The sequence below is a fragment of the Delphinus delphis genome, chromosome 1 (genome assembly GCF_949987515.2).
Source record: "Delphinus delphis chromosome 1, mDelDel1.2, whole genome shotgun sequence".
Lineage (NCBI taxonomy): Eukaryota > Metazoa > Chordata > Mammalia > Artiodactyla > Delphinidae > Delphinus > Delphinus delphis.
In genome coordinates, this window is record NC_082683.1 from 39657765 (window position 1) to 39681406 (window position 23642).

Consider the following 23642-nt stretch of genomic DNA (forward strand, 5'->3'; position numbering starts at 1 on the left):
AAATTGGAAATGTACTATGTCATTATTTAATATGCAGTATAAATCTATAAAATGATCCACCTTAGCACCAAAAATAAAGGAGGGCCTAGGGCTTCCCTGGTGGCGCAGTGGTTGAGAGTCCGCCTGCCGATGCAGGGGACACGGGTTCGTGCCCCGGTCCGGGAAGATCCCACATGCCGCGGAGTGCGCGCATCCGGAGCCTGTGCTCCGCAACGGGAGAGGCCACAACAGTGAGAGGCCCGCGTACCGCAAAAAAAAAAAAAAAGAAAAGAAAAGAAAAGAAAAAAAGGGGGGGCCTAAATATGGTCACATTATGGAAGCAGTCTGACCAGGGAAAAGTAGATCTGGACTATCACCTCTGATTTTATGCGATCTGTCTCTATTTATGCCATCTCAAGAGATGCTCTCATTTCTGAAAGCTCTGACACACTGTTGGCTCGTGCTGAGACGGTTGCATTCAAATAAACTCCCCAGGACTCTGCTGCACGAGCTGCTGGAAAGTCAAGCCTTGACTGTTCTTCCTTATCTTCATGACAGAGTCCCTGACAGCAAAGTGAGCGTTACACCAAATTGGGTCAACCAGCTGGTTCTTGAGGGAGTGAGAGACCTAGAAGGAAAGGTGCCAAGAACACCCAGAGGAACAGAGGAGCTGCAGAAAGCACTTTATTTGTGTTCTTCTGGGCAACAAGAACCCAGGGGAGAAGCCGTATATACAACACAACATTTGTAGCCGACTAACATATGGTTCTTTGTTTTCATTTCTGAAAAGCAATAAGCAAAGGGAGCACAAGCTTTGCTCTCAATTTTTGCAACAAAGTTTGAAAATCTCCAACCCAAAACAAAAGAATCCTAAACTGAAGCTTTGTGCTAAAGGCCCTCCCTCCCTTGAGCCTCTCTTTCTCTCCCTATCTCCTAATCCTTATTTCTGAGAGGTCATTTTAATTAGCAGGCTGTCATGGTGACTCAGCCTGCTGCTTCACAGACAGGCAGGGAGCCGACTCCCCTGGACCCATTCATCATGAAAGGCACTTTACTCCGTAGAAAAATGCACAATTTTGAGCTTGGTCCACCTTGGGAATTGCCCCTGCTGTTGTTTTATTTTATCATCCCCACCTGCCTCAGAGTGCATCCTTTTGTCTTTTGCATCTCCTGTCCCTGGCGGTCTGCCTCCTCCCCCCTGTTGCAGATTTTCCATGTCCTTGTCTTCAGTGGTCAGGTTTGATCTCAGACACCAAGATCTAGAGATCTTAACCATGAGAGACCTTTTGGAATGTGTGTCTATTACTTTTTGTTTTAGGAGCTAAAGTTTCAATGAAACGACCCAGGTCATTGGGACATAGCTCTCAGAGCAGTTTTCTGAAGTTGCATGCTGGGGTTTAGGGGAGTCAGGGAGCATGCAGCTCATAAATTAACCGTATGTCTAAGACCATCGTGATCTCAAAAATTCTGTCCCATTGTTCCCAACAGTGCATTTGTCTTCGCGTTGTACGTGTTGTTGCTATTGTTCTGGGTCAGCAAATGTGGACACCGCACTTCTAAAAGCGAAAACTGTAGCCTAGTCTAAAAGGTAAACATCTGTAGTAACGGCACAACTTAGAACAGTAAAGGGGCTGGAAAGCAGTGACCTGAGAAGGGACGTGTGGGTTTTCTCTTCCTGTGAGGGTCTCTATGTTGTGGAAAATAGCATCTGTACTCATCTGGTTTGAATCTCCTATTTTGTTCTTAAGCCTGAAGGTGAAGGCTCACAATTGATTTTCCACTGGTAAAAGGGAAAATCGATGATGAAATTTCTCATGTTTTCCCTTCCCTTTCACTAGCTTATACATTATCTCACAGCCATTATCTTGGAAACTAGAGAAGGGTGATTAATTTCATGCCCCAGCAGAAAATGCATGCTCCTGCCACCACAAGACCTCCCCGGACTCCACGTCCTTAAAAAGAGTTTGAAGGGTCTTTGTGGTTCACTGAGCTCTTCTTGCCCCCTTTGCTGTTGGGGTGGCTGCTGGCTGGGCCCCGCAGGAGTGGGTGCTTGTAGGGGGGGCGTTCTTTCCTGTAAAGGGGGAGATAACAGAAAGAGAGAAGAAAGACAGCACATATACACGCTGTACTGCAATCACTTGTGTGCATGTCTATCTCCCCCCACTGGACTGTGACCTCCTAGGAGCAGTGGCCTTGACTTCCTCTTCTCTGCATCCCAGGAACCCAGCCCAGGGCCTGGTTCAAAGCAGGCAGCATGACTCAATGGAATGACTGTTAGATGAATGGATGGATACGTTGTATCATTCTGGTTCTGGAGAAAACCTAACTGTCCTATAGTTACAAGTCTTCCACACCTCCAACTTGATTCTAACTCATTCTATCCATTTCACAACGGGATGGGCATGAACCCATAGATGAATTGCAGCTTGGCAGATCCAGGGAGCTCATTCCCTTCATAACCATCATGGGCTCCAGAGTTCCCTTTATATTTCTCAGTATAGCCTAATTATGGCATTTCATGGTGGGTCTGTTTCCCCTACAATCTTGGGGGCTCTCTGAAGGCAGAGATGTGTCTAGTTCATCTCTGTATCCCAGCACCCAGCACCCAATGCAATACCTTTAACACTACTCTTCAGCAATTATTCATTGTCTGTTCTGCTCACACACTAGGCTATGAGCTTCTGATAGGCAGGGACCCAGTTTATCCAGTTTGCATTTTTCCTCATATGGGGCCTTGTTTGTGTGTTATGTTGTTGAGTGACAAACTGATGTGCCATTCATTCAAGCATTGGGTTAAGATTTATTTGCAGCGGAAAGATTAGCCAATCCAGAAAGAACTGAACTGAATTCCCTGGTCAGCCATATATGAGAGGGATGACCTTGAGCAAGTTGTTTAACTTCTCTGAGTTTCATTTACAAAACGAGGATAAAATATTCCAATCTTGGAGGGTGGTGTGAGGTTAAATGAGATAATATGAATAAACTCACCTAGCATCTTCCTTTGCCTACTATAACTTACAAAGGCATGGTGCTAGGTGCTAGGTGCTAGGTATGGTCCACTGTACTCTGGAGATGACAAAGTTGAGTCAGACGTTGATGCTGTCCTCAGGCTGCTTACACTTTAGTAGAGGAGACAGTTATACAAAATAATTACACAAAATAATAAAGAACTATAATGCATGGAAGAAAATGGTAATGCCACAAATATGGGAATCTCTTGGGCTGTTTGATTTAGGATTCAAGATGTGACTTCTTATAACCCATGATGCTCTGACCCTGGAGTATCATTTTCCTTCATTGCCGATGAGTCATGAATAAGGTAAAGACAGAACAGGTGGCAGCACACAAAAGGGACACCTTGCCCTAATGTAGCTCCTCTACCAGGAAGCCTCACTGTCTAAAATTCCACACTCATGAGGGACCTTGCTAACATAGGAAGGCCATCTAGCATGGGTGAGGTACACCTAGATCTTAGTACCCATCAACAGCCTGGAACATATGCTGGAATGTTGTTTACAGGCGACGTGATCTTGAAGAAGTCCCTTTGTCCTCTAGCCTCTGTTTCTTCATTTCTAAAATAGTAGAGCCCATGTCCTTCCTGCATCATAGGCTCTGGTAAATGGGGTTGGGGAAGAGTTTTGCCGATTACAAGGTGTCATTCATATGTCACTGAGAGTGCGGGTCTTCACACCCAAAGGAAGCATGGGAAATAAGATGGGTTTGTTTCTTTGCGGGTGAAGCCCAGGTATGATCACAGGTAGGGCAGCCCCAGGCAGATGGTGTGCGTGAGGAGAGGGTGTGCAGTGGCTGGGGAGGAGTGTGAACGTGCAGAATGACTCTGGGGCCATTACAGAGCCAAAGAGCACCTGCAGCTCAAGATGGGGGCACAGAGAGAGGCACTGGTAGGCAAGCATCTCACACCTGGGCCCCACAGAGATGCTCCTTTTCCTATCGTGCCCTCCAGACTCACCTCCTTTGGGAAGCTGACTCCCCAGAAAGTAAGCCTCTCTCTTCCAGAGGCTTCTGCAGCACTTTGTGCCTAATCTCTTAGTACACCACTTTCTAGGGAGTTCTTTGCCCAGCTATTTTTCTCACGGGACTGTGGGTTGGATGCATTTGATTTTTCTCTACAGTTCCTGAGTGGTATGGAGTAGATGCTTGAAGGTTGTTTGATGAATTGAATGAATTTTTAGTCCCATCTTTATCACCTCTATTGCCCTAAACATCCTGGCCTGTCATTGCCTTAGAATGTGTCTTTTCAGGTTCAGCTCCCTGCCTTTTACAACCTTTCCCTCAACCTGGAATGCCCTCTCTCCTCTTTCTGTTTCATCCATTGGAATTCTACATGTCCTCTGAAACCAAGTTCAAGCCCCACTTCGTCCATGAAGCCTTCCTGGGATACTCCTGCTGGCTGCCGAATGTTTGCCAGATGGTGTGGGAGAGTAATTTCTGATTGGGTCTCACTTTTCACTATAACACGAAGGGGTTGAAGTAGACGATTCTTAGGGGCTTCTTCAGTTCTACCATTTTATAATTCATACATTTAGGGCTTATTTAGGACCTATTCCCAGCTAGGCCCTGCACCTGGCACTAAGGATACAGGAGTGATAAAATAATTCCTCAAGGAGCAGCCCATCTAGTGGAGGAGCCAGACATGTAAAGATGTCACAGCATGCAAAGATGCTGTGACAATACGCTATGGGACGTACCATGCACACGTGTGTGCAAAATCAGTTCGGGATCCAGCAGAGAGGAAGGAGCTCTACCTCAGGTGGAGAGCAAGGACAAAATCACAGAGGTATGATGTCTGGACTGGGCTTTGAAAGATACGTTGGCATTTGTCATCTACAGACAGTAAGGGAGAACATTCCAGAAAGAAGGAAAAGGATGAACATGGAGGTATGACTTGCTGACTGGGAAAGCCGGTGGGGTGGAGAAGGTGCTCACAAGGGAAAGATGTGTGCTAGGAGGCTGCATATGAAGTTTTAAATGTAGGCCAGGGCCTTGAACAGCCAGAAGATGAACTGAAATGGGAAGCCATGGACGGTATTTTGAAAGAGGGCACAATCTGAGAGGTAACTGAGCACATTTACACATTGCTCAGTATTGTTTGCTATCTTTGCATGTGTACATGCTTTCTCCTCTGTGAATCTGAGCTCCTGATGGGCAAAGGTTATCTATGTTCCCCCAGCATTCACTGCAGGGCCTGCCACGTGGTGGGCTCCAGTGTGATGCAGAGCTGATGATTCCCACCCCCATGCCCCGCACACACATACCCAAACCCCAGCGTGGAGGCAGCCCACCGGCACTGAGCCTGAGGCCGCCTTACACTTAGAGGCCCACCCTCCGTGCTCACGCTCTGTCTCCGCACAGAGGCTTACCTGGCCTGCTCATTTCCCCTGTCTAATTTGTATGCACCTCGCTGGGGCATTTTGTGTCACTGTGGTCGAGATAAGCGCGGGGTCTCAGCTCTGGTCATCAACGCCATGTCCCTGAGCCTGCACTCTCAGGCCCACATCCTGGCCTCCCCAGGGACCTTCCCCGAAGGGCGGCACAGCACCCAGGGATGCTGACAGGCTCCTACCAGCACGTGGGTGGAAACTGACACAGTATAATTGTCCGTAGACATGAGAGAAAACAAAGATTAATTTTGAGTCAAAACATATAATTTTCCTTTAAAACCAGAACTGCTCTTTCATGTATGTTATTTGATGCTTGGGTGGAAAATAATACAAAAATTGGGAAGTATTCAAGTCCCACATCAGAGCCTTGTATCCTCCTGAGATTCATTTTTTCAAGAACTGCTGACCAGTTGAGAGCTAAGACATATTCATAGTTTGATGAGGTAGAGATGTGGGGATGGAGAGAGTTTTTATTTTGTTTTTCTTAGGCGAAGGGTGGGCGCATTTACCACAAGTCCTCAAGGCTATGAACTTTGAGGAATGAGCTCTCCAGCTCTTCTCTAACGAGGGCTGCAAAGCTCAGGGAAATGAGGTCCCATGAGCAGGGCCCTGAACTCCCCTGAATGCTTTAGACCCAGTTTCAGGGTCCTGCCTCCCCCATCTCAAAGAACTCTTCACTAACTGATGCTGAGAACACCAGGCTGGGGATGGTGGGGCCTGGCTCCGGCCATGGCTGTGACCAATCCTGTCTGCTCCCTGGGCCTCAACACTTCATCTGCATCATGATGATGGCTACTCTCCCTGGGTGTCAGCACCATTTTACTGACAATGCAACATTCAAGAACAAAGTGGGAAAGGATCGGGATAATTTTATTCAGGCTGACAGAGGACCTGAAAGAGACAATCCCCAAATTAACTTGTAAATGAGATTCTAACAATTCTTTTGAGTTTTACAGAGCTTTACATTTTTAAGAACATAACCAATGACTTCTAAGGATGAATTGAGCACCATTCTCTAGAGGTGAGCTCTTCAACGTCGGGGTCACGCCTTAATCATTTACTCGTTCAAGCACCCCCTCTGCCCAGACACTTGGCACAAAGTGTTGTTTTCCCTAAATGAGTGAATGAAGGGATGTATACATGCACGCATGCTCAGGACAGCCTAGGCACTGTGGGAGGACAGAGAAGAAACACAGATGCTCCTTCTGAAGACTAATCCACCAGGATCGGGGGGAACAACCTGAGACAAAGTATGAGTCAGAGCACATTGTGTTGCAGATTCCTTGTGGAGCTGGGACTCAAGAGGTGGGACTCCCAGCCTGATGGGACGTGGGTCCTGAGAGATCATCCAGCCCAACCAGAGAAGACCAGGGACTTGCCCCAGGCTGTGACGAGCTGTCTGGAAATCTGGGACCGCACCCCAGAAGCCAGAGGAGATGGAAACATTTATTGAACACCTGCTGGCGGCCAGGCACTACAGCACGCTTGTATCTAATTTTTAAAACCATCCTTATTACGCCCACTTTAGGTAGGAGGAGAAAGGTTTCATGAGGCCAGGAAGCTTGCCTAATATCTCACAAGCTAGCATGAGCTTGAGACAGAATTTGAACCCACACTGAGGTGGAGCTTAGCTGGACTTCAGTCCAGCTTTAGAATCATAAACGCCTAGGATCAAATTCTGCCTCTGTCAAAGTATCTTTGACCTCAGGCAATTCTCGTCACCTTTCTGAGCTTCCTTTTCCTCATTTGTAATACGAGGAATAAATTGTCTAGGAGGACTGAATAAGACCATATACAAAAAGTACTTTGCTCAATAAATAGTAGTGATTAACACTGTGTTTTGTTAATAACAGGTAGGGAGGAAGGTACATCAGGGCAAAAGCCCTGAGACAGCAAAGCGTTTGGGCAAGGTCATGGGCAAGGTCAGTGGGAAGACTGGTTTGGCAGGAGCAGTAAGTTGGATGTCGTCATGTCCTTCAAGGAAGCTGGACCACTAGGAGAGTAGGAGATGAGGTCAAGAGGTAGGACGGGGCCAGCACATTCCAGATGCCACTGGGTGTCACTGCCCAAATGCTCACTGGGCTCACCGCCAGCAGTCATGGGAACACCCAGCACTCTGGGCTCTGGTCCAGCCCTCAGGAAGGACACTCATCTCCTAACCTTCTTTCTTCACCAGCTCAAGAACTTGGCCCCAGCAGAGGACCTGAGGGGAAACTTCTAAGGGATGTGTCTTCTCAGCCCTGAGGCTTTGCATCTTGATAGAAGGGGACTCTCATGTGCTCGGGGTACATACATGCCTGGCACTGTGCAGGGTGCTCTAACACACATCTCTTAATAATCTTCTAAGTGAGCACCACTGTCCCCACTTTACAGATGAGGAAATTGAAGGATCAGAGACCTTATGAGCCTAGATGACATAGGAGCTATCAGATGAAGTAGCATATGGAAACACCCAGACTAGCTTGCAACAGTGGCTGGACTCAGCCTCCCAGCAACTTCCATCCCTGTCGGTTCCCATGTTAGACCCAGAAATGTGACCAACCCCTCACTGTCTGACCCCATAATTATACTTCAACTCAGGAAATGTGCTGTTAATCCCTTCTGCTCCGTACACTCTCTGTGGCAGGGCCAATCATCTTTCCCGTGACACAGATGGGAAACCGAGGGACAGAGAGAGGCTAAGCGAAGCTGCCCCTAACAAGAAGCCAGTTAAGCAGGACGCAAGGCCCTGCTGCTCTGCTCAGCACTTACCGCAGCCTGGGCATGGGGATCGTCACTTTCTCCACCATGGGGTTCAGCCGGTAATAATCCAAGAACGTTCTCGCCACGTTCCGCCCCAGCTTCATATCTGCAAGGGTGGGTGTTAAGGAGCAACTCTGGACTAGTAAGAAAAGTGAGAACAGTCACAAAACAGTATCACCACTCACTCTTCTAAGTGTTGTATGGACTGTCTTTTTTGATTTTCACGAAACCTTAAATATTATTGATAGATACTATTATTTTCCTCATTTTCCAGATGAGGAAACTGAGATGTGGAGAAGTCCAATAATTTGCCCAAGGTCACAGAACTGGGAAGGAGAGGAGCCAGGATATGGGTCTAGGTAGTCTTACCCCGAAGCCTGTGTTCAGAGCTTTCAGAACCTACTGCACCCCTTTGGGAATCACTGGGCTTCCATGGTCTGCCTTCAGGTGGCTTGGGGTGGAGGCAGATAAGCAAGACTCGAGGGCAAGAGACCCTTTGTTGCATATAGACCAGGGCCTACTTGACCCCGGGGATTAGTCACCTACTTTGGTAACCTTGGGGACAATGATAAAACCCCCTCACCCTAAACAGTATCCCCGTTCCACCTTGAAATCTACCAATTACGAATCCTTAGGGTAAGCGTTTGTGACCTGTTAAAGTACAAACTCCCTGGGGAGGGGAAAAGGGTCAATTCCATATTGACCATTAACATTTTAGTATAAATTAGCACAGCAATGATCTATTCAACAACATGGAGCACATGCTCTATGTATTACCTATTATTATCTATAACTCTGGGGCTTCACGTGAGCTGTCTCCTCTCCCTGAAGCGCCTTCCCCTTCCCTTTGGCTAATTTTTAACTATCAATTCTCCAGTTAGGTGATGTCTCTTTAGTAAAGCCTCCCACAGTACTCCTCTCCCAGGTCTATGATTGGTGCCCTTGCCCCCTACTTCCGTGGCTTCTGAACTGACTTCATTCAAAGCACTTATCTTTTATCTCATATCTCTCAGCTCTGAACGTCCAAGCCATCACCAACTCTTACCCAAGGGACCTCCTATCTCTTCGGTTTCTCCACTTTTCTCCAGATCCCTGCTGTTCCCCTAGAAAAGGCCAGCACCATCTTTTCCTTGAATTGCTGTCATCCTGTCCTCATGGCCTTCCTGCCATAAGAGTCCTGTCTCTACTCCATCTTCTATAACTTCGCTAGTGGGGGTGGGGTGGGAGGGTAGTTATTCTAAAACGCAGATCTGACCACGCTACCCAGCTGAGCAAAACCCTTCAGTGGCTCCCAGTTGCCTGTAAGGTTCAAATTTTGGAACTCGATCTACCGGGTCCTCTGTAGTTAGGTCTCAGCTTTGTGTTTGTTGCCTCCTACCTTCCACCCCTCGACCTTCACGCTCCAGTGATACTGAACTTCTTCTACCTCCAGACCTTTGTCCATTCCATTCCATCTTCCCAGACCGCTCTCCCCTCTGCCCACAGGCCTTACAGGGCAGACTCCTTCTCAGCTTCCAGACACCTCAGTTTAGTTGCCCCTTCACTGGGTACCACTCAGCCACCATTCTACCCAGGCTCATGGAGGTGCGCTAGCATCTGTGGACAGTTGAGTGAGTTCTCACCACTCTCTTCAAGACGTCTCCAAGCTGGCGTTGGATGTGGCCCAGGACATGAACACCAGCATTTATGTAATGCCTGGCATCACACGGGCGCTTTGCTTACATATGCATTTTAAAAAACCCAGGGAGGAAGGTATTTTTATCTCCCCTTTGCTCTGGGAGGTTAAGAAACTTGTCCAAAGCTATATAACTGGAAATGGTAGAGTCAAGACTCCAATTTGGGAGTGTCTGACTCCAGAACCGTGAGCTTTCCACCACTCTGGGCTGTTTCCCAACTTGAAAGCACCTTTTCTGTCAAGGGCTGAGTCATCCCAGGCCAGTGCCTGGTGGGAGAAGGAGAAACGCCAGACGAGTTGTTTAAGACAGTGAGACGTGCCGCAGGCTTGCTGTGCTCTGGGGCTGCCACCTGCTTTCTTCTTCTGGTTGTGACCGACCTTCTCTGTCCCCTCCTTTAAAAAGTTCACAAGCTGGTGTCAGGCATGGGCTCTCAGACCAGCAGACCCTGGAGGCAGTCTCGCCACCAGGGCCTGCAGAAGTGGCTGGCTGCTTCAACCTAGCCAGGCTCTAGCTGGCTTGGGGTGACCAAATCACCATTGCGTGTGTCAACAGTAAGAGCTGCAGGGCTTCCCTGGTGGCACAGTGGTTAAGAGTCCACCTGCCAATGCAGGAGACACGGGTTTGAGCCCTGGTCCAGGAAGATCCCACATGCTGTGGAGCAGCTAAGCCCGTGCGCTACAACTACTGAGCCTGTGCTCTAGAGTCTGTGAGCCACAACTACTGAAGCCCACGTGCCACAACTACTGATCCCGTGCACCTAGAGCCTGTGCTCTGCAACAAGAGAAGCCACTGCAATGAGAAGCCCATGTGCCACAATGAAGAGGAGCCTCCACTCACCACAACTAGAGAAAGCCTGCACGCAGCAACGAAGACCCAGCACAGCCAAAAATAAACAAACAAACAAACAAACAAAACAGTAAGAGCAACAGGGGCGCAGAGGAAGGGAGAGCTTCCTGTGGACGGGGCTGAAAGATTGTAGTAGAAGTTTTGGAATCAAATGTACCTAATCTGAATCCAAATCCTGGCTCGGCCACGTGCTGTGTGGGGCAGATTGTACTTTCCAAAGATGTCTGCAACAATGTCTCCCATCTCACCTGTTATTCTATGATGTGACCTTGACACTCCCTCCACTGAGAGGTGGCATCTGTATCCCCTCTCTCTGAAGCTGAGTGGGCTTTGTGACTCACTTGCCACCAGAGGAATGGCAGAAGTGACAGTGTGGGACTTCTGAGGAGAGGCCAGAAAGGCAGATATAACTTGCACCTTTCCTGCTCGAATGTTCCAGCTGGGGCCCTGAACTTCCAGGCATGCTGTCTGACTGCCCTGAGGCCAGCATGCTGTGAGGAAGCCCAAACTAGCCCATGGAGGGGCTGCAGGGAGAGGCCCTGAGCCTTTGTGGAGAGATTACTTTAGAGAGAGATTCCTGGCCAGCCCGCAGCAGCTCCTCCAGCACACTACTGCTCCAGCTCCAGCTCCAGCCACTGTCTCACTGTCACTGCGTCAAAGATGCCAAGCTAAGAGTACTCAGGGGAGCCCTTCCCAAATTTCTGACCCACAGAACACAAGAGAGAATAGCTGTGGTTTTAAACGCTAAGTTTGGGGGAGATTTGTTACGCAGCAGAGGAGAACTGAGACACAGCGTGGCCTTGCAGAGCCTTTCCCATCTCCCTGAGCCCTCATTTCCTCACCTGTAAAATGTGAATAACAATGGCTGCCTCACAGGATTATGGTGGTGAGGTATGTCACTAACACGTGGGCGCTGACTAAGTAAGTGCATGAATGGGGCCAGAGGGAAGCCTGAACCCTTCCTCCTGATCTGCAGTGAACGCCAGACTCGCCCAGACTGGAAGCAAGCCTAGGAGATCTCCTTGGTACTCGATACTCCTGGGCTCTGCAAGGTGGAGGAGTTGGGCTGTTGCAGTAAAATGTCCCTCAGCGAGGTGCTGATCATTTTAGCAAGCTCTGTTTAAAAGACAGCGTTTTAAAGGTGGGACTTGTCAGGGACAACCCTCTTTACATATTTCCTAAGCCCTGAGAGCCTCACTCCAGATCATTTACTGCACTGGCCCTGCTGGAGTCAAGAAATGGGACGTGGGTGACAGGAGTGAAGAGACTGACTGAACATTTTCAATGAAAACAAGTTGTCTTTGAACAAAGATTTAAGATCTAGGCAAGGAGAAAGCAATAGCTCTCTTGGCTGGAACCTTTTCCAATATACTGCAGAAATAAGAGAGAAAAAAATTGGGGTGAAAACTCCCAACTCTTCATTGCCAACAAAAACCTCAGAACGGCCTGTGAATTCAAACTGTCATCCTCCTCAGATTCTTCTGTAGCTCCCGATGGGCTTCTCACAGAGGGCAGGAACAGGCAGCAGGTGGGATCAGGACCCTTGAATCAGAGAAGCAGGAGGGTTTGTCTGGGGTTGTCTGAAACTCAGACTCACTTGGTGACTTCTGCCCAGAGCTGTTTTAAAGTAAAGGGTGGGCGTCAATAGCTCCAGCACTTGGTGGGATGCTTTAACAGGCAATGAGGACTGGGATATTCTCATTCATTCGTTCATTTGTTCATTCATTCTAACATTCTGGGGGCTGCTCCCATGTGTGTACTGGCATGAAGAAGGGCAGAGATTGAGCTTAAAGAAGAATTAGACAAATTCTGTTTACAGTCTAGAAGAGGAAACTAACGTCCCAACTAACTATACTAGCAAACAGGCTGTTGCATTCTCACCTTTACAAAAGCAACTAGCATTTTATTTCCCAGCATACACTCTAGAAGAGGAAACTAACGTCCCAACTAACTATACTAGCAAACAGGTTGTTGCATTCTCACCTTTACAAAAGCAACTAGCATTTTATTTCCCAGCATACCCTGTGCACCGTACAGTGTACTTATTTACTGTCGATAACCCCCACCACATCCCTGCAAGGTCAAAGCACAATTCGACACATATTTAACAGGAAACTGAAAAAAGCAGAGTTTGCATAATTGACCCAGAGCCTTGTGCCTCGAGAGTGATAGAGGTGGCATATGAACCTGTGTCTTTTATTTATTTATTTTGACATCTTTATTGGAGTATAATTGCTTTACAATGGTGTGTTAGTTTCTGCTTTATGAAAAAGTGAATCAGCTATACATACACATATATCCCCATATCTCCTCCCTCTTGCATCTCCCTCCCACCCTCCCTATCCCACCTCTAGGTGGACACAAAGCACCGAGCTGATCTCCCTGTGCTATGTGGCTGTTTCTCACTAGCTATCTATTTTACATTTGGTAGTGTATATATGTCCATGCCACTCTCTCACTTTGTCCCAGCTTACCCTTCCCCCTCCACATGTCCTCAAGTCCATTCTCTACATCTATGTCTTTATTTCTGTCCTGCTCCTAGGTTCTTCAGAAGCAATTTCTTTTTTTTTTTTTTTTTTTTTTTAGATTCCATATATATGTTAGCATACAGTACATGTTTTTCTCTTTCTCACTTACTTCACTCTGTATGACAGGCTCTAGGTCCATCCACCTCACTAAAAACAACTCAATTTCATTTCTTTTTATGGCTGAGTAATATTCCACTGTATATATGTGCCACATCTTCTTTATCCATTCATCTGTCGATGGACACTTAGGTTGCTTCATGTCCTGGCTATTGTAAATAGTGCTGCAATGAATATTGTGGTACATGACTTTTTGGAATTATGGTTTTCTCAAGGTATACACCCAGTGGTGGAATTGCTGGGTCTTATGGTAGCTCTATTTTTCGTTTTTTAAGGAACATCCATACTGTTCTGCATAGTGGTTGTATCAATTTACATTCCCACCAAAAGTGCAAGAGGGTTCCCTTTTCTCCACACCCTCTCCCGTATTTATTGTTTTTAGATTTTTTGATGATGGCCATTCTGACCTGTGTGTGGTGATACCTCATTGTAATTTTGATTTGCATTTCTCTAATGATTAGTGATGTTGAGCATCCTTTCATGTATTGGTTAGCAATCTGTATATCTTCTTTGGAGAAATGTCTATTTAGGTCTTTTGCCCATTTATGGATTGGGTTGTTTGCTTTTTTGATATTGAGCTGCATGAGCTGCTTATAAATTTTGGAGATTAATCCTTTGTCAGTTGCTTCATTTGCAAATATTTTCTCCCATTCTGAGGGTTGCCTTTTTGTCTTGTTTATGGTTTCCTTTGCTGTGCCAAACCTTTGAAGTTTCATTAGGTTCCATTTGTTTATTTTTGCTTTTATTTCCATTTTTCTAGGAGGTGGGTCAAAAAGGATCTTGCTGTGATTTATGTCATAGAATGTTCTGTCTATGATTTCCTCTAAGAGTTTTATAGTGTTTGTCCTTACATTTAGGTCTTTAATCCATATTGAGTTTATTTTTGTGTATGGTGTTAGGGAGTGTTCTAATTTCATTCTTTTACATGCAGCTGTCCAGTTTTCCACGCACCACTTATTGAAGAGGCTGTCTTTTCTCCATTGTATATTCTTGCCTCCTTTATCAAAAATAAAGTGACCATATGTGCATGGGTTTATCTCTGCACTTTCTATCCTGTTCCATTGACCTATATTTCTGTTTTTGTGCCAGTACCATACTGTCTTGATTACTGTAGCTTTGTAGTATAGTCTGAAGTCCAGGAGCCTGATTCCTCCAGCTCCGTTTTTCTTTCTCGAGATTGCTTTGGCTATTCAGGGTCTTTTGTGTTTACAAAGAAATTGTGAAAAAATTTTTTCTAGTCTTGTGAAAAATGCCATTGGTAGTTTGATAGGGATTGCATTGAATCTGTAGATTGCTTTGGGGAATATAGTAATTTTCACAATGTTGATCCTTCCAATCCAAGAAAATGGTATATCTCTCCATCTGTTTGTATTGTCTTTAATTTCTTTCATCAGTGTCTTATAGTTTTCTGCATACAGGTCTTTTGTCTCCTTAGGTAGGTTTATTCCTGGGTATTTTATTCTTTTTGTTGCAATGGTAAATGGGAGCGTTTCCTTAATTTCTCTTTCAGATTTTTCATCATTAGTGTATAGGAATGCCAGAGATTTCTGTGCATTAATTTTGTATCCTGCTACTTTTCCAAATTCATTGATTAGCTCTAGTAGTTTTTTGGTAGCATCTTTAGAATTATCTACGTATAGTATCATGTCATCTGCAAACAGTGACAGCTTTAATTCTTCTTTTCCAATTTGGATTCCTTTTATTTCTTTTTCTTCTCTGATTGCTGTGGCTAAACTTCCAAAACTATGTTGAATACTAGTGGTGCGAGTGGACAACCTTGTCTTGTTCCTAATCTTAGAGGAAATGGTTTCAGTTTTTCACCATTGAGAACAATGTTGGCTGTGGTTTTGTCATATATTGCCTTTATTATGTTGAGGTAAGTTCCCTCTATGCCTACTTGCTGGAGGGTTTTATCATAAATGGGTGCTGAATTTTGTCAAAAGGTTTTTCTGCATCTATTGAGATGATCATATGGTTTTTATAGTTCAGTTTTTAAATATGGCTTATCACACTGATTGATTTACTTATATTGAAAAATCCTTGCATTCCTGGGATAAACCCCACTTGATCATTGTGTATGATCCTTTTAATATGCTGTTGGATTCTGTTTGCTAGTATTTTGGTTAGGATTTTTGCACCTATGTTCATCATTGGTATTGGCCTCTAGTTTTCTTTCTTTGTGGCATCTTTGTCTGGTTTTGGTATCAGGGTGATGGTGGCCTCGTAGAATGAGTTTGGGAGTGCTCCTCCCTCTGGTATATTTTGGAAGAGTTTGAGAAGAATAGGTGTTAGCTCTTCTCTAAATGTTTGATAGAATTCGCCTGTGAAGCCATCTGGTCCTGGGTTTTTGTTTGTTGGAATATTTTTAATCACAGTTTCAATTTCAGTGCTTGTGATTGGTCTGTTTGTATTTTCTATTTCTTCCTGGTTCAGTTGCAGAAGGTTGTGCTTTTTTAAGAATTCATCCATTTCTTGCAGGTTGTCCATTTTATTGGCATATAGTTGCTTGTAGTAATCTCTCACGATCCTTTGTATTTCTGCAGTGTCAGTTGTCACTTCTCCTTTTTCATTTCTAATTCTATTAATTTGAGTCTTCTTCCTTCTTTTCTTGATGAATCTGGCTAATGGTTTATCAATTTCGCTTACCTTCTCAAAGAACCAGCTTTTAGTTTTATTGACATTTGCTATCGTTTCCTTCACTTCTTTTTCATTTATTTCTGATATGATCTTTATGATTTCATTCCTTCTGCTAACTTTGGGGTTTTTTTGTTCTTCTTTCTCTAATTGCTTTAGGTGTAAGGTTAGGTTGTTTATTTGAGATGTTTCTTGTTTCTTGAGGTAGGATTGTATTGCTATAAACTTCCCTCTTAGAACTGCTTTTGCTGCATCCCATAGGTTTTGGGTTGTTGTGTTTTCATTGTCATTTATTTCTAGGTATTTTTTGATTTCCTCTTTGATTTCTTCAGTGATCTCTTGGTTAATTAGTACTGTGTTGTTTAGTCTCCATGTGTTTGTATTTTTTACAGAGTTTTTCCTGTAATCGATATCTAGTCTCATAGCGTTGTGATCAGAAAAGATACTTGATACGATTTCAATTTTCTTAAATTTACCAAGGCTTGATTTGTGAGCCAAGATATGATCTATCCTGGAGAATGTTCTATGAGCACTTGAGAAGAAAGTGTATTCTGTTGTTTTTGGATGACATGTCCTATAAATATTAAGTCCATTTTGTTTAATGTATCAGTTAAAGCCTGTGTTTCCTTATTTATTTTCATTTTGGATGATCTGTCCATTGCTGAAAGTGGGGTGTTAAAGTTCCCTACTATGATTGTTAACTGTCAATTTCCCCTTTTATGGCTGTTAGCATTTGTCTTATGTATTTAGGTGCTCCTATGTTGGGTGCATAAATATTTACAATTGTTATATCTTCTTCTTGGATTGATCCCTTGATCATTATGTAGTGTCCTTCTTTGTCTCTTGTAATAGTCTTTTTTTTAAAGTCTATCTTGTCTGCTATGAGAACTGCTACTCCTGCTTTCTGTTGATTTCCACTTGCATGGAATATTTTACTCCATCCCCTCACTTTCAGTCTGTATATGTCTCTAGGTCTGAAGTGGGTCTTTTGTAGACAGCATATATACCAGTCTTGTTTTTGTATCCATTCAGCCAGTCTACATCTTTTTTTTTTTTTTTTGCAGTACTCGGACCTCTCACTGTTGTGGCCTCTCCCGTTGCACAGCACAGGCTCCGGACATGTAAGCTCAGCAGCCATGGCTCATGGGCTTAGTTGCTCCACAGCATGTGGGATCCTCCCAGACTGGGGCACGAAGCTGCATCCCCTGCATCGGCAGGCGGACTCTCAACCACTGTGCCACCAGGGAAGCCCAGTCTATGTCTTTTGGTTGGAGCACTTAATCCATGTACATTTAAGGTAAATATCAATATGTATGTTCCTATTACCATTTTCTAAATTGTTTTGCATTTGTTATTGTAGGTCTTTTCCATCTCTTGTGTTTCCTCCCCAGAGTAGTTCCTTTAGTATTTGTTGTAAAGCTGGTTTGGTGATGCTGAATTCTCTTAGCGTTTGCTTGTCTGTAAAGGTTTTAATTTCTCTGTTGAATCTGAATGTGATCCTTGCTGGGTAGAGTCATCTTGCTTGTAGGTTTTCCCTTTCATCACTTTAAATATGTCCTGTCACTCCCTTGTGGCTTGCAGAGTTTCTGTTGAAAAATCAGCTGTTAACCTTATGGGGATTCCCTTGTATGTTATTTTTTTTTTTCCCTTGCTGCTTTTAATATTTTTTCTTTGTATTTTATTTTTTGATAGTTTGATTAATATGTGTCTTGGAGTGTTTCTCCTTGGATTTATCCTGTATGGGACTCTCTGTGCTTCCTGGACTTGATTGACTATTTCCTTTCCCATATTAGGGAAATTTTCAACTATAATCTCTTCAAATATTTTCTCAGTCCCTTTCTTTTTCTCTTCTTCTTCTGGGACTTGTATAATTCGAATGTTGGTGCATTTCATGTTGTCCCAGAGGTCTCTGAGACTGTTCTCAATTCTTTTCATTCTTTTTTCTTTATTTTGCTCTGCAGTAGTTATTTCCATTATCTTATCTTCCAGGTCACTTATCAATTTCTCTGCCTCAGTTATTCTGCCATTGATTCCTTCTAGAGAATTTTTAATTTCATTTATTGTGTTGTTCATCATTGTTTGTTTGCTCTTTAGTTCTTCTAGGTTATTTTTAAATGTTTCTTGTATTTTCTCCATTCTATTTCCAAGATCTTGGATCATCTTTACTATCATTACTCTGAATTCTTTTTCAGGTACACTGCCTATTTCGTCTCATTTGTTTGGTCTGGTGGGTTTTTACTTTGCTGCTGCATATTTCTTTGTCTTCTCATTTTACTTAACTTACTGTGTTTGGGGTCTCCTTTTCTCAGGCTGCAGGTTCATAGTTCCCATTGTTTTTGGTGTCTGCCCCCAGTGGCTAAGGCTGGTTCAGTGGGTTGTGTAGGTTTCCTGGTGGAGGGGACTGGTGTCTGTGTTCTGGTGGATGAGGCTGGATCTTGTCTTTCTGGTGGGCAGGGCAGCATCCGGTGGTATGTTTTGGGGTGTCTGTGACCTTATTATAATTTTAGGAAGCCTCTCTGTTAATGGGTGTGGTTGGGTTCCTGTGTTGCTAGTTGTTTGGCATAGGGTGTCCAGCACTGTAGCTTGCTGGTCGATGAGTGGAGCTGGGTCTTTGCTCTGAGATGGAGATCTGTGGGAGAGCCATTCGATATTACGTGGAGCCAGGAGGTCTCTGGTGGACCAATGTCCTGAACTTGGCTCTCCCACCTCAGAGGCACAGACCTGACACCTGGTTGGAGCACCAAGACCCTGTCAGCCACACGGCTGAGGGTGAAGTGAGGGTCCTGACCTCGAAATTCTGTCTGGCCCTCCCAGGTCTCACAGCAGGGGTGGAGCAGGGCTCTGAGGTTACTCTCTTCTGGAGTTTTATTATTCTGAGTTCATATGGTAGGTATTTGGAGAAATCATGGTACTTAGTGAAAAGCAAGTTTGAGGGCGTGCCAGGGACCTGTGCTCATTTGTTGCTGGGTGCTGCTTAATTACCGGAGAGTTCCTGTTGAGGATTTTTAGCCCTCTTTGAGTCCAGACCTGTCTGAAGCAAGGTCCTGGAGTAACACCCCACTGTGTACGGCAGGCAGGACGTGGCGGCAGTCTTCACTCTCAGGGGGAAGGGCAACCTGAGTGTCTTTTAACACCATGCATGCTTTCTCTTCTCTTGAGCGTGACCATAAATTCAGACACTAAATTCTGTGGACATGTTGGAGATTTAATTTCAAATGGAGGAATTTTGAAAGGCTTCATGGAAGTGGGTATACAGTCAAGATTTGACAGACAAAGACAAATCTGAAAGAGGGAGGAAGAGAGAGATTAGCATCAGTAGAAGCGGGGAGTGGGCCTGGGGCCCGTGATCCTGGGCCAGAAATAAGACAGAGAAGGGCCCGTGGACCAAGGGAGCTAAAGTGTAGAGGGGAAGGTGGGGCTGCAATGCTAGGCTGGCGTCAGATTAGTGAAGGCTCTGAATGTCAAATTATGGAATTTAAACTTGTATTCTGTTGGCAATAAAAACCAGGGCCTATCTATGGTTGTATTTATCATCTGTTCACTCAATACGTTTTATTGATCATCTAGTATGTTCAAGTTCTCTAGAAGGCGCAGTGTATATACTGTGGTTAAAAACCAAAAATTAAAAACCAAAAACCAACCAACCAAACATAAAACAACCAACCAAGACAAGGATTTTTAAATCCAGAAGCAGAAACGGTAACAAAGTAATGCAAAAACACTGAATAAATACATAACTGCAATTTTAATAGTGCTAGGAAGAAAATGCAGAGTCTGTACCTGAGGTCAATGGGGTACTGCCTTAGAAAGGGGGTGTGGGCAGGCCTCTGTGAACTGAGAGTGGGCAGTGGGTACGGAAGCATCTAGGAAGAAGGAAACGTGGGTGGGAAGGGTCCTTGGGTGGGAGACACAGGCTGAAAGAGGGCTAGTGTGGAGGGAGAGGCAAGGGTTAGATCACGTGGTACATTATTCTGGGTCACCTTCAGGACTCTGGATTTTCTAAGTGAATGGGAAGCATCTAAGTGAATGAAGAATTTTAAGCAGGAAAATGAGATGGTCTGATTTATAATTTTAAAAGGTCAGGTCATTGCTTTGCTAAAAATAAGAAAGCAAGCGTGGAAGCAGGCAGGCCAGACAGGAGAATACAGTGATGGTCCAGGGGAAAGATGGGGCCCTGGACCAGGATGGAGGCAGTAGAGATGGGAAGATATGTCGTGGGGGGAAGAACTGGCAGGATCTGCTGACAGGTTGGATGTGGGGCTTGAGAGAGAGGAAGGAAGGAAGGGTGACTCCCCATACTTAGCCCCGGTGGCTGGGTGAATGGGGGTGCTGTGCTCTGGAATGTGGAAGACTGAGGGAGGAAAGGCTCAGGGAGAGGTTAGGAGTTCAGCTTGAGTTCAAGATGCCTGTGAGATGTTGGACACCCAGGCCCTCAATCAGAAATAGGAAGATATCAATAACGGAAATGGTTTCTGAACCACCACCTCTCTAGGATTACTCACGCCATAAACTTTTGCTCACTGCATGGCCTGTTCCCTTCTGCTCCCTCTCCATCTTCTTGCCCCTGGCTCTCAGGGCATCCAAGGGTCCTGGGAGAATGGCAGTGACTGCAGGACCCTCTGTTCTCTTATCTCAGGGCCTCAGGTCTGGTGCATTGAATGAGCCCATAAATGGGAATCAAGAGACCAACCTGGTTTCAATCGGTAACTTTCCGTGTGACCTTAGCCATTTCCTTCTCTGGCCTTAACTTCTCTGTGGGTAACATGTATAGTCTCTCAAGTTCTTTCCAGCATTAACATTATGTTAAAGCAAAGGCCTCAACACCATAAGCTTATGAAAAATCCCATCCTCGTTCTTTCATTCAACAAATATTTATCGAGAACCTACTCTGGGCCAAGTTATTTAGGTGCTTAGCACAGTGAACAAAACGGACCGAGATCCCTGTCTTCATGAAGCTTACATTCTAGCTACTGGAGACGAACCGCTAATCCAGTACACTCGTACATGACTGAGATGCCAGACAGTGACGCGCGCTATGAAGCAGGTAAGGAAAAGGGCAAGGGGAGGGCTGGGGGGCAGGCAGCAGATCGCAGCAGAAAGTAGAGTGGTCAGAGGAGTCCTCATGGATCAAAGTGGGGCTTCAGCGGGCTTGGAGGAGGCGGGGCACCTGGGCAGCATCGAGCATGAGTGACCCTCCTCGTCTGAAACAGGACCTCTGACCAGTCACTTCATAACTGGTCTCCTGCTAAGTCCAGCCCAATCCCACCACTGGGGATAACAGTCAGCCTCCAGGGTGGGATTGAGGAACACCTCCTTCTTGGCACGTGGCAGTTTCCTGACCGACTGAAGCTCCCCCTCACCTCCCAGAGAAAAGCCAGAGGGGACGCACCTCATACCCATCCTCCCGCCTGGCCTGTGGCCTCCCTTCCCCAGCCTGCTCCTTCCCCAGGCCCTCATGTATGAAGCCGGCTCCACACCTCTCACTCCCTGCAGCTCTTCCAGAACCACCGCTCAGCACTCTTGGCCTCCCTGCCCTGCAGGGAGCTGAGGTCCGGCCCGCTCAGCAGATACCATATTTCGCTTCCTCTCTCCCCACAGATGTGTGCTGCAGGCAGGTCTGATTGCTCTCCCCATATTTTTAAAGTCTTTATTGAATTTGTTACAATATTGCTTCTGTTTTCAGTTTTGGTTTTTTGGCCCCGAGGCACGTGGGATCTTAGCTCCCCGGTCAGGGATCGAACCTGCCCCCCCTGCATTGGAAGGCGAAGTCTTAACCACTGGACCACCAGGGAAGTCCCGCTATCCCCGTTTTGCAGATGAAAAATCAGAAGGGACTTGTCCAATGAGGCTCACCAGATACTGGCGCACAGAGGATTGAAGCCCATTCATTCGTTCATTCATTCACTCATTCATCATTCACATAATCATGACGTGCCGGACACCATTCTAGGACCTAGGATACAATGACAAGAAAAACAGACACAGTCCCTGTCCTCATGAAGGTCTTTCCTTGCCATCATCCTGCCTCCAAATACGAAAATTTAACTCCTGCCTGCTCCCTGCAGGGAAGCCCCCACCTAGACTTCTTTCTCTTCTCACACTCCTACTCACGCCAGCAAAAGATGATTATCATTAAAGGGGACTGATTAATTCTGCAGAGGAGTCGGCCAAGGAAAAGTGAGTTCTCTTTGGTAAGGCTGACAGCGCTGCTGGAATGTTGAGAGGCAACTGCCCAGGAGCCTCTAGGTAACGGCAGAACAGTGGGATGCGAAGGATCTTTTGTCTCTGCCTGCCTCACCCATCCTCCCATGGTGTCAGACAGGTGCATGACTAAACAGATGAATCTGTCTCTTGAGTGAGGTGCAGAGGCTGCAGATATAATTGCAGACTCCTCTCCAATGCCATGCAAGTCCTGAGGCACCCCCTGAGGTAAGGAGGCCATGAATGGGAGAGAAAGACAGGGAGACACAGCAGGAGGGAGGAAGAGACAGGGAGAGAGAGGCAGGGGCAGAGACCAACAGAGAGAGAGATGCAAGCAGACAGGAAGATACAGGGAGAAATGCGTCAGAATGGAGCTGAAAGATGGGGGCTGAGAGAAACTCAAACTTGAAAACTGGAGAGAAAGGAGTGAGGGGCAGAGACAGAAACCTACGAAGTGGATGACAGAGAGAGAGAGAGAGAGAGAGAGAGAGAATCAGACTGAGAGAGAGAGACAGACAGACAGAGCAAGAGAGAGAGAGACACTGAGAGAGGGAGAAGGAAAGGGAGAGAAACATGCAACTGCAGACAACAGGGAGGGTGATGGGGGGAAGGAAAGGGAGAAAGGCAGAGGATGAGACAGAAAGAGACAAAGGAAAGAAACAGGGAAACACAGGCATAAGAGGAGAGACAGTAGGGCTTCCCTGGTGGCGCAGTGGTTGAGAGTCCACCTGCTGATGCAGGGGACGCGGGTTCGTGCCCCGGTCCGGGAAGATCCCACATGGCGCGGAGTGGCTGGGCCCGTGAGCCATGGCTGCTGAGCCTGCACGTCCAGAGCCTGTGCTCCGCAACGGGAGAGGCCACAACAGTGAGAGGCCCGCGTACCGCAAAAAAAAAAAAAGAGGAGAGACAGTAAATGAGATGAGCAGGCACAAATAGAGGCAGAGACAGAGAGAAAGGCAGAGAAGGACAGACAGAAGGAAAGGAGAGACAGACTGATGGGAAGGGACACCTCCTCTTTGATAAGTGAAGTACCACTCAAGAGGGTGGGTATTTTCTGAGAGGCTCACTTCAGAGAAGAGGCTGGAGATGAGCACACAGGTATAAATGGTGGGGAGGTGTCCAAACCACTAAAGAATGCTGAAAGTTGCAGATAGCTATGAGGCTCTATATTCATTTCCTATTGCCACGGAAACAAAGTACCACACGCTCAGTGGCTTAAAACAACAGAAATGTAGTCTCTCACAGTTCCTGAGGCCAGAAGACTGAAATCCATTTCAATGGGCCAAAGTCAAGGTGGTAACAGGGTCACACTCGTCTTGAGGCTCTAGGGGAGAAACCGTTTCTGGCCTCTCCTGGCTTCTGGTGGCTGCCGGCGTTCCTTGGCTTGTGACCACATCACTCCAGTCTCTGCCTCTATGGTCCCATGTCCCTGTGCTGTCCTCTTATAAGGTTACATGTGATTGCATTTAGGGCCCACCCAGATAATCTAGGATACTCTCACACCTCCAGATCCCTAG

General features: G+C 45.9%; 1 protein-coding gene across 1 annotated transcript in view; it reads right to left on the reverse strand.

Moving 5' to 3' along the window:
* Positions 1-1932: 1932 nt before the first annotated feature.
* The window catches only part of AGBL4 (AGBL carboxypeptidase 4), a 1259489-nt gene continuing 1237779 nt past the window's right edge, over positions 1933-23642 (reverse strand). Inside the window, exons 11-12 of the mRNA XM_069540446.1 lie at positions 8133-8229; positions 1933-2050 (exon numbers count right to left, since the gene is read on the reverse strand). Of these exons, the coding sequence (XP_069396547.1) occupies positions 1933-2050; positions 8133-8229 (215 nt within the window). The remainder of the gene's footprint in view (positions 2051-8132; positions 8230-23642) is intronic.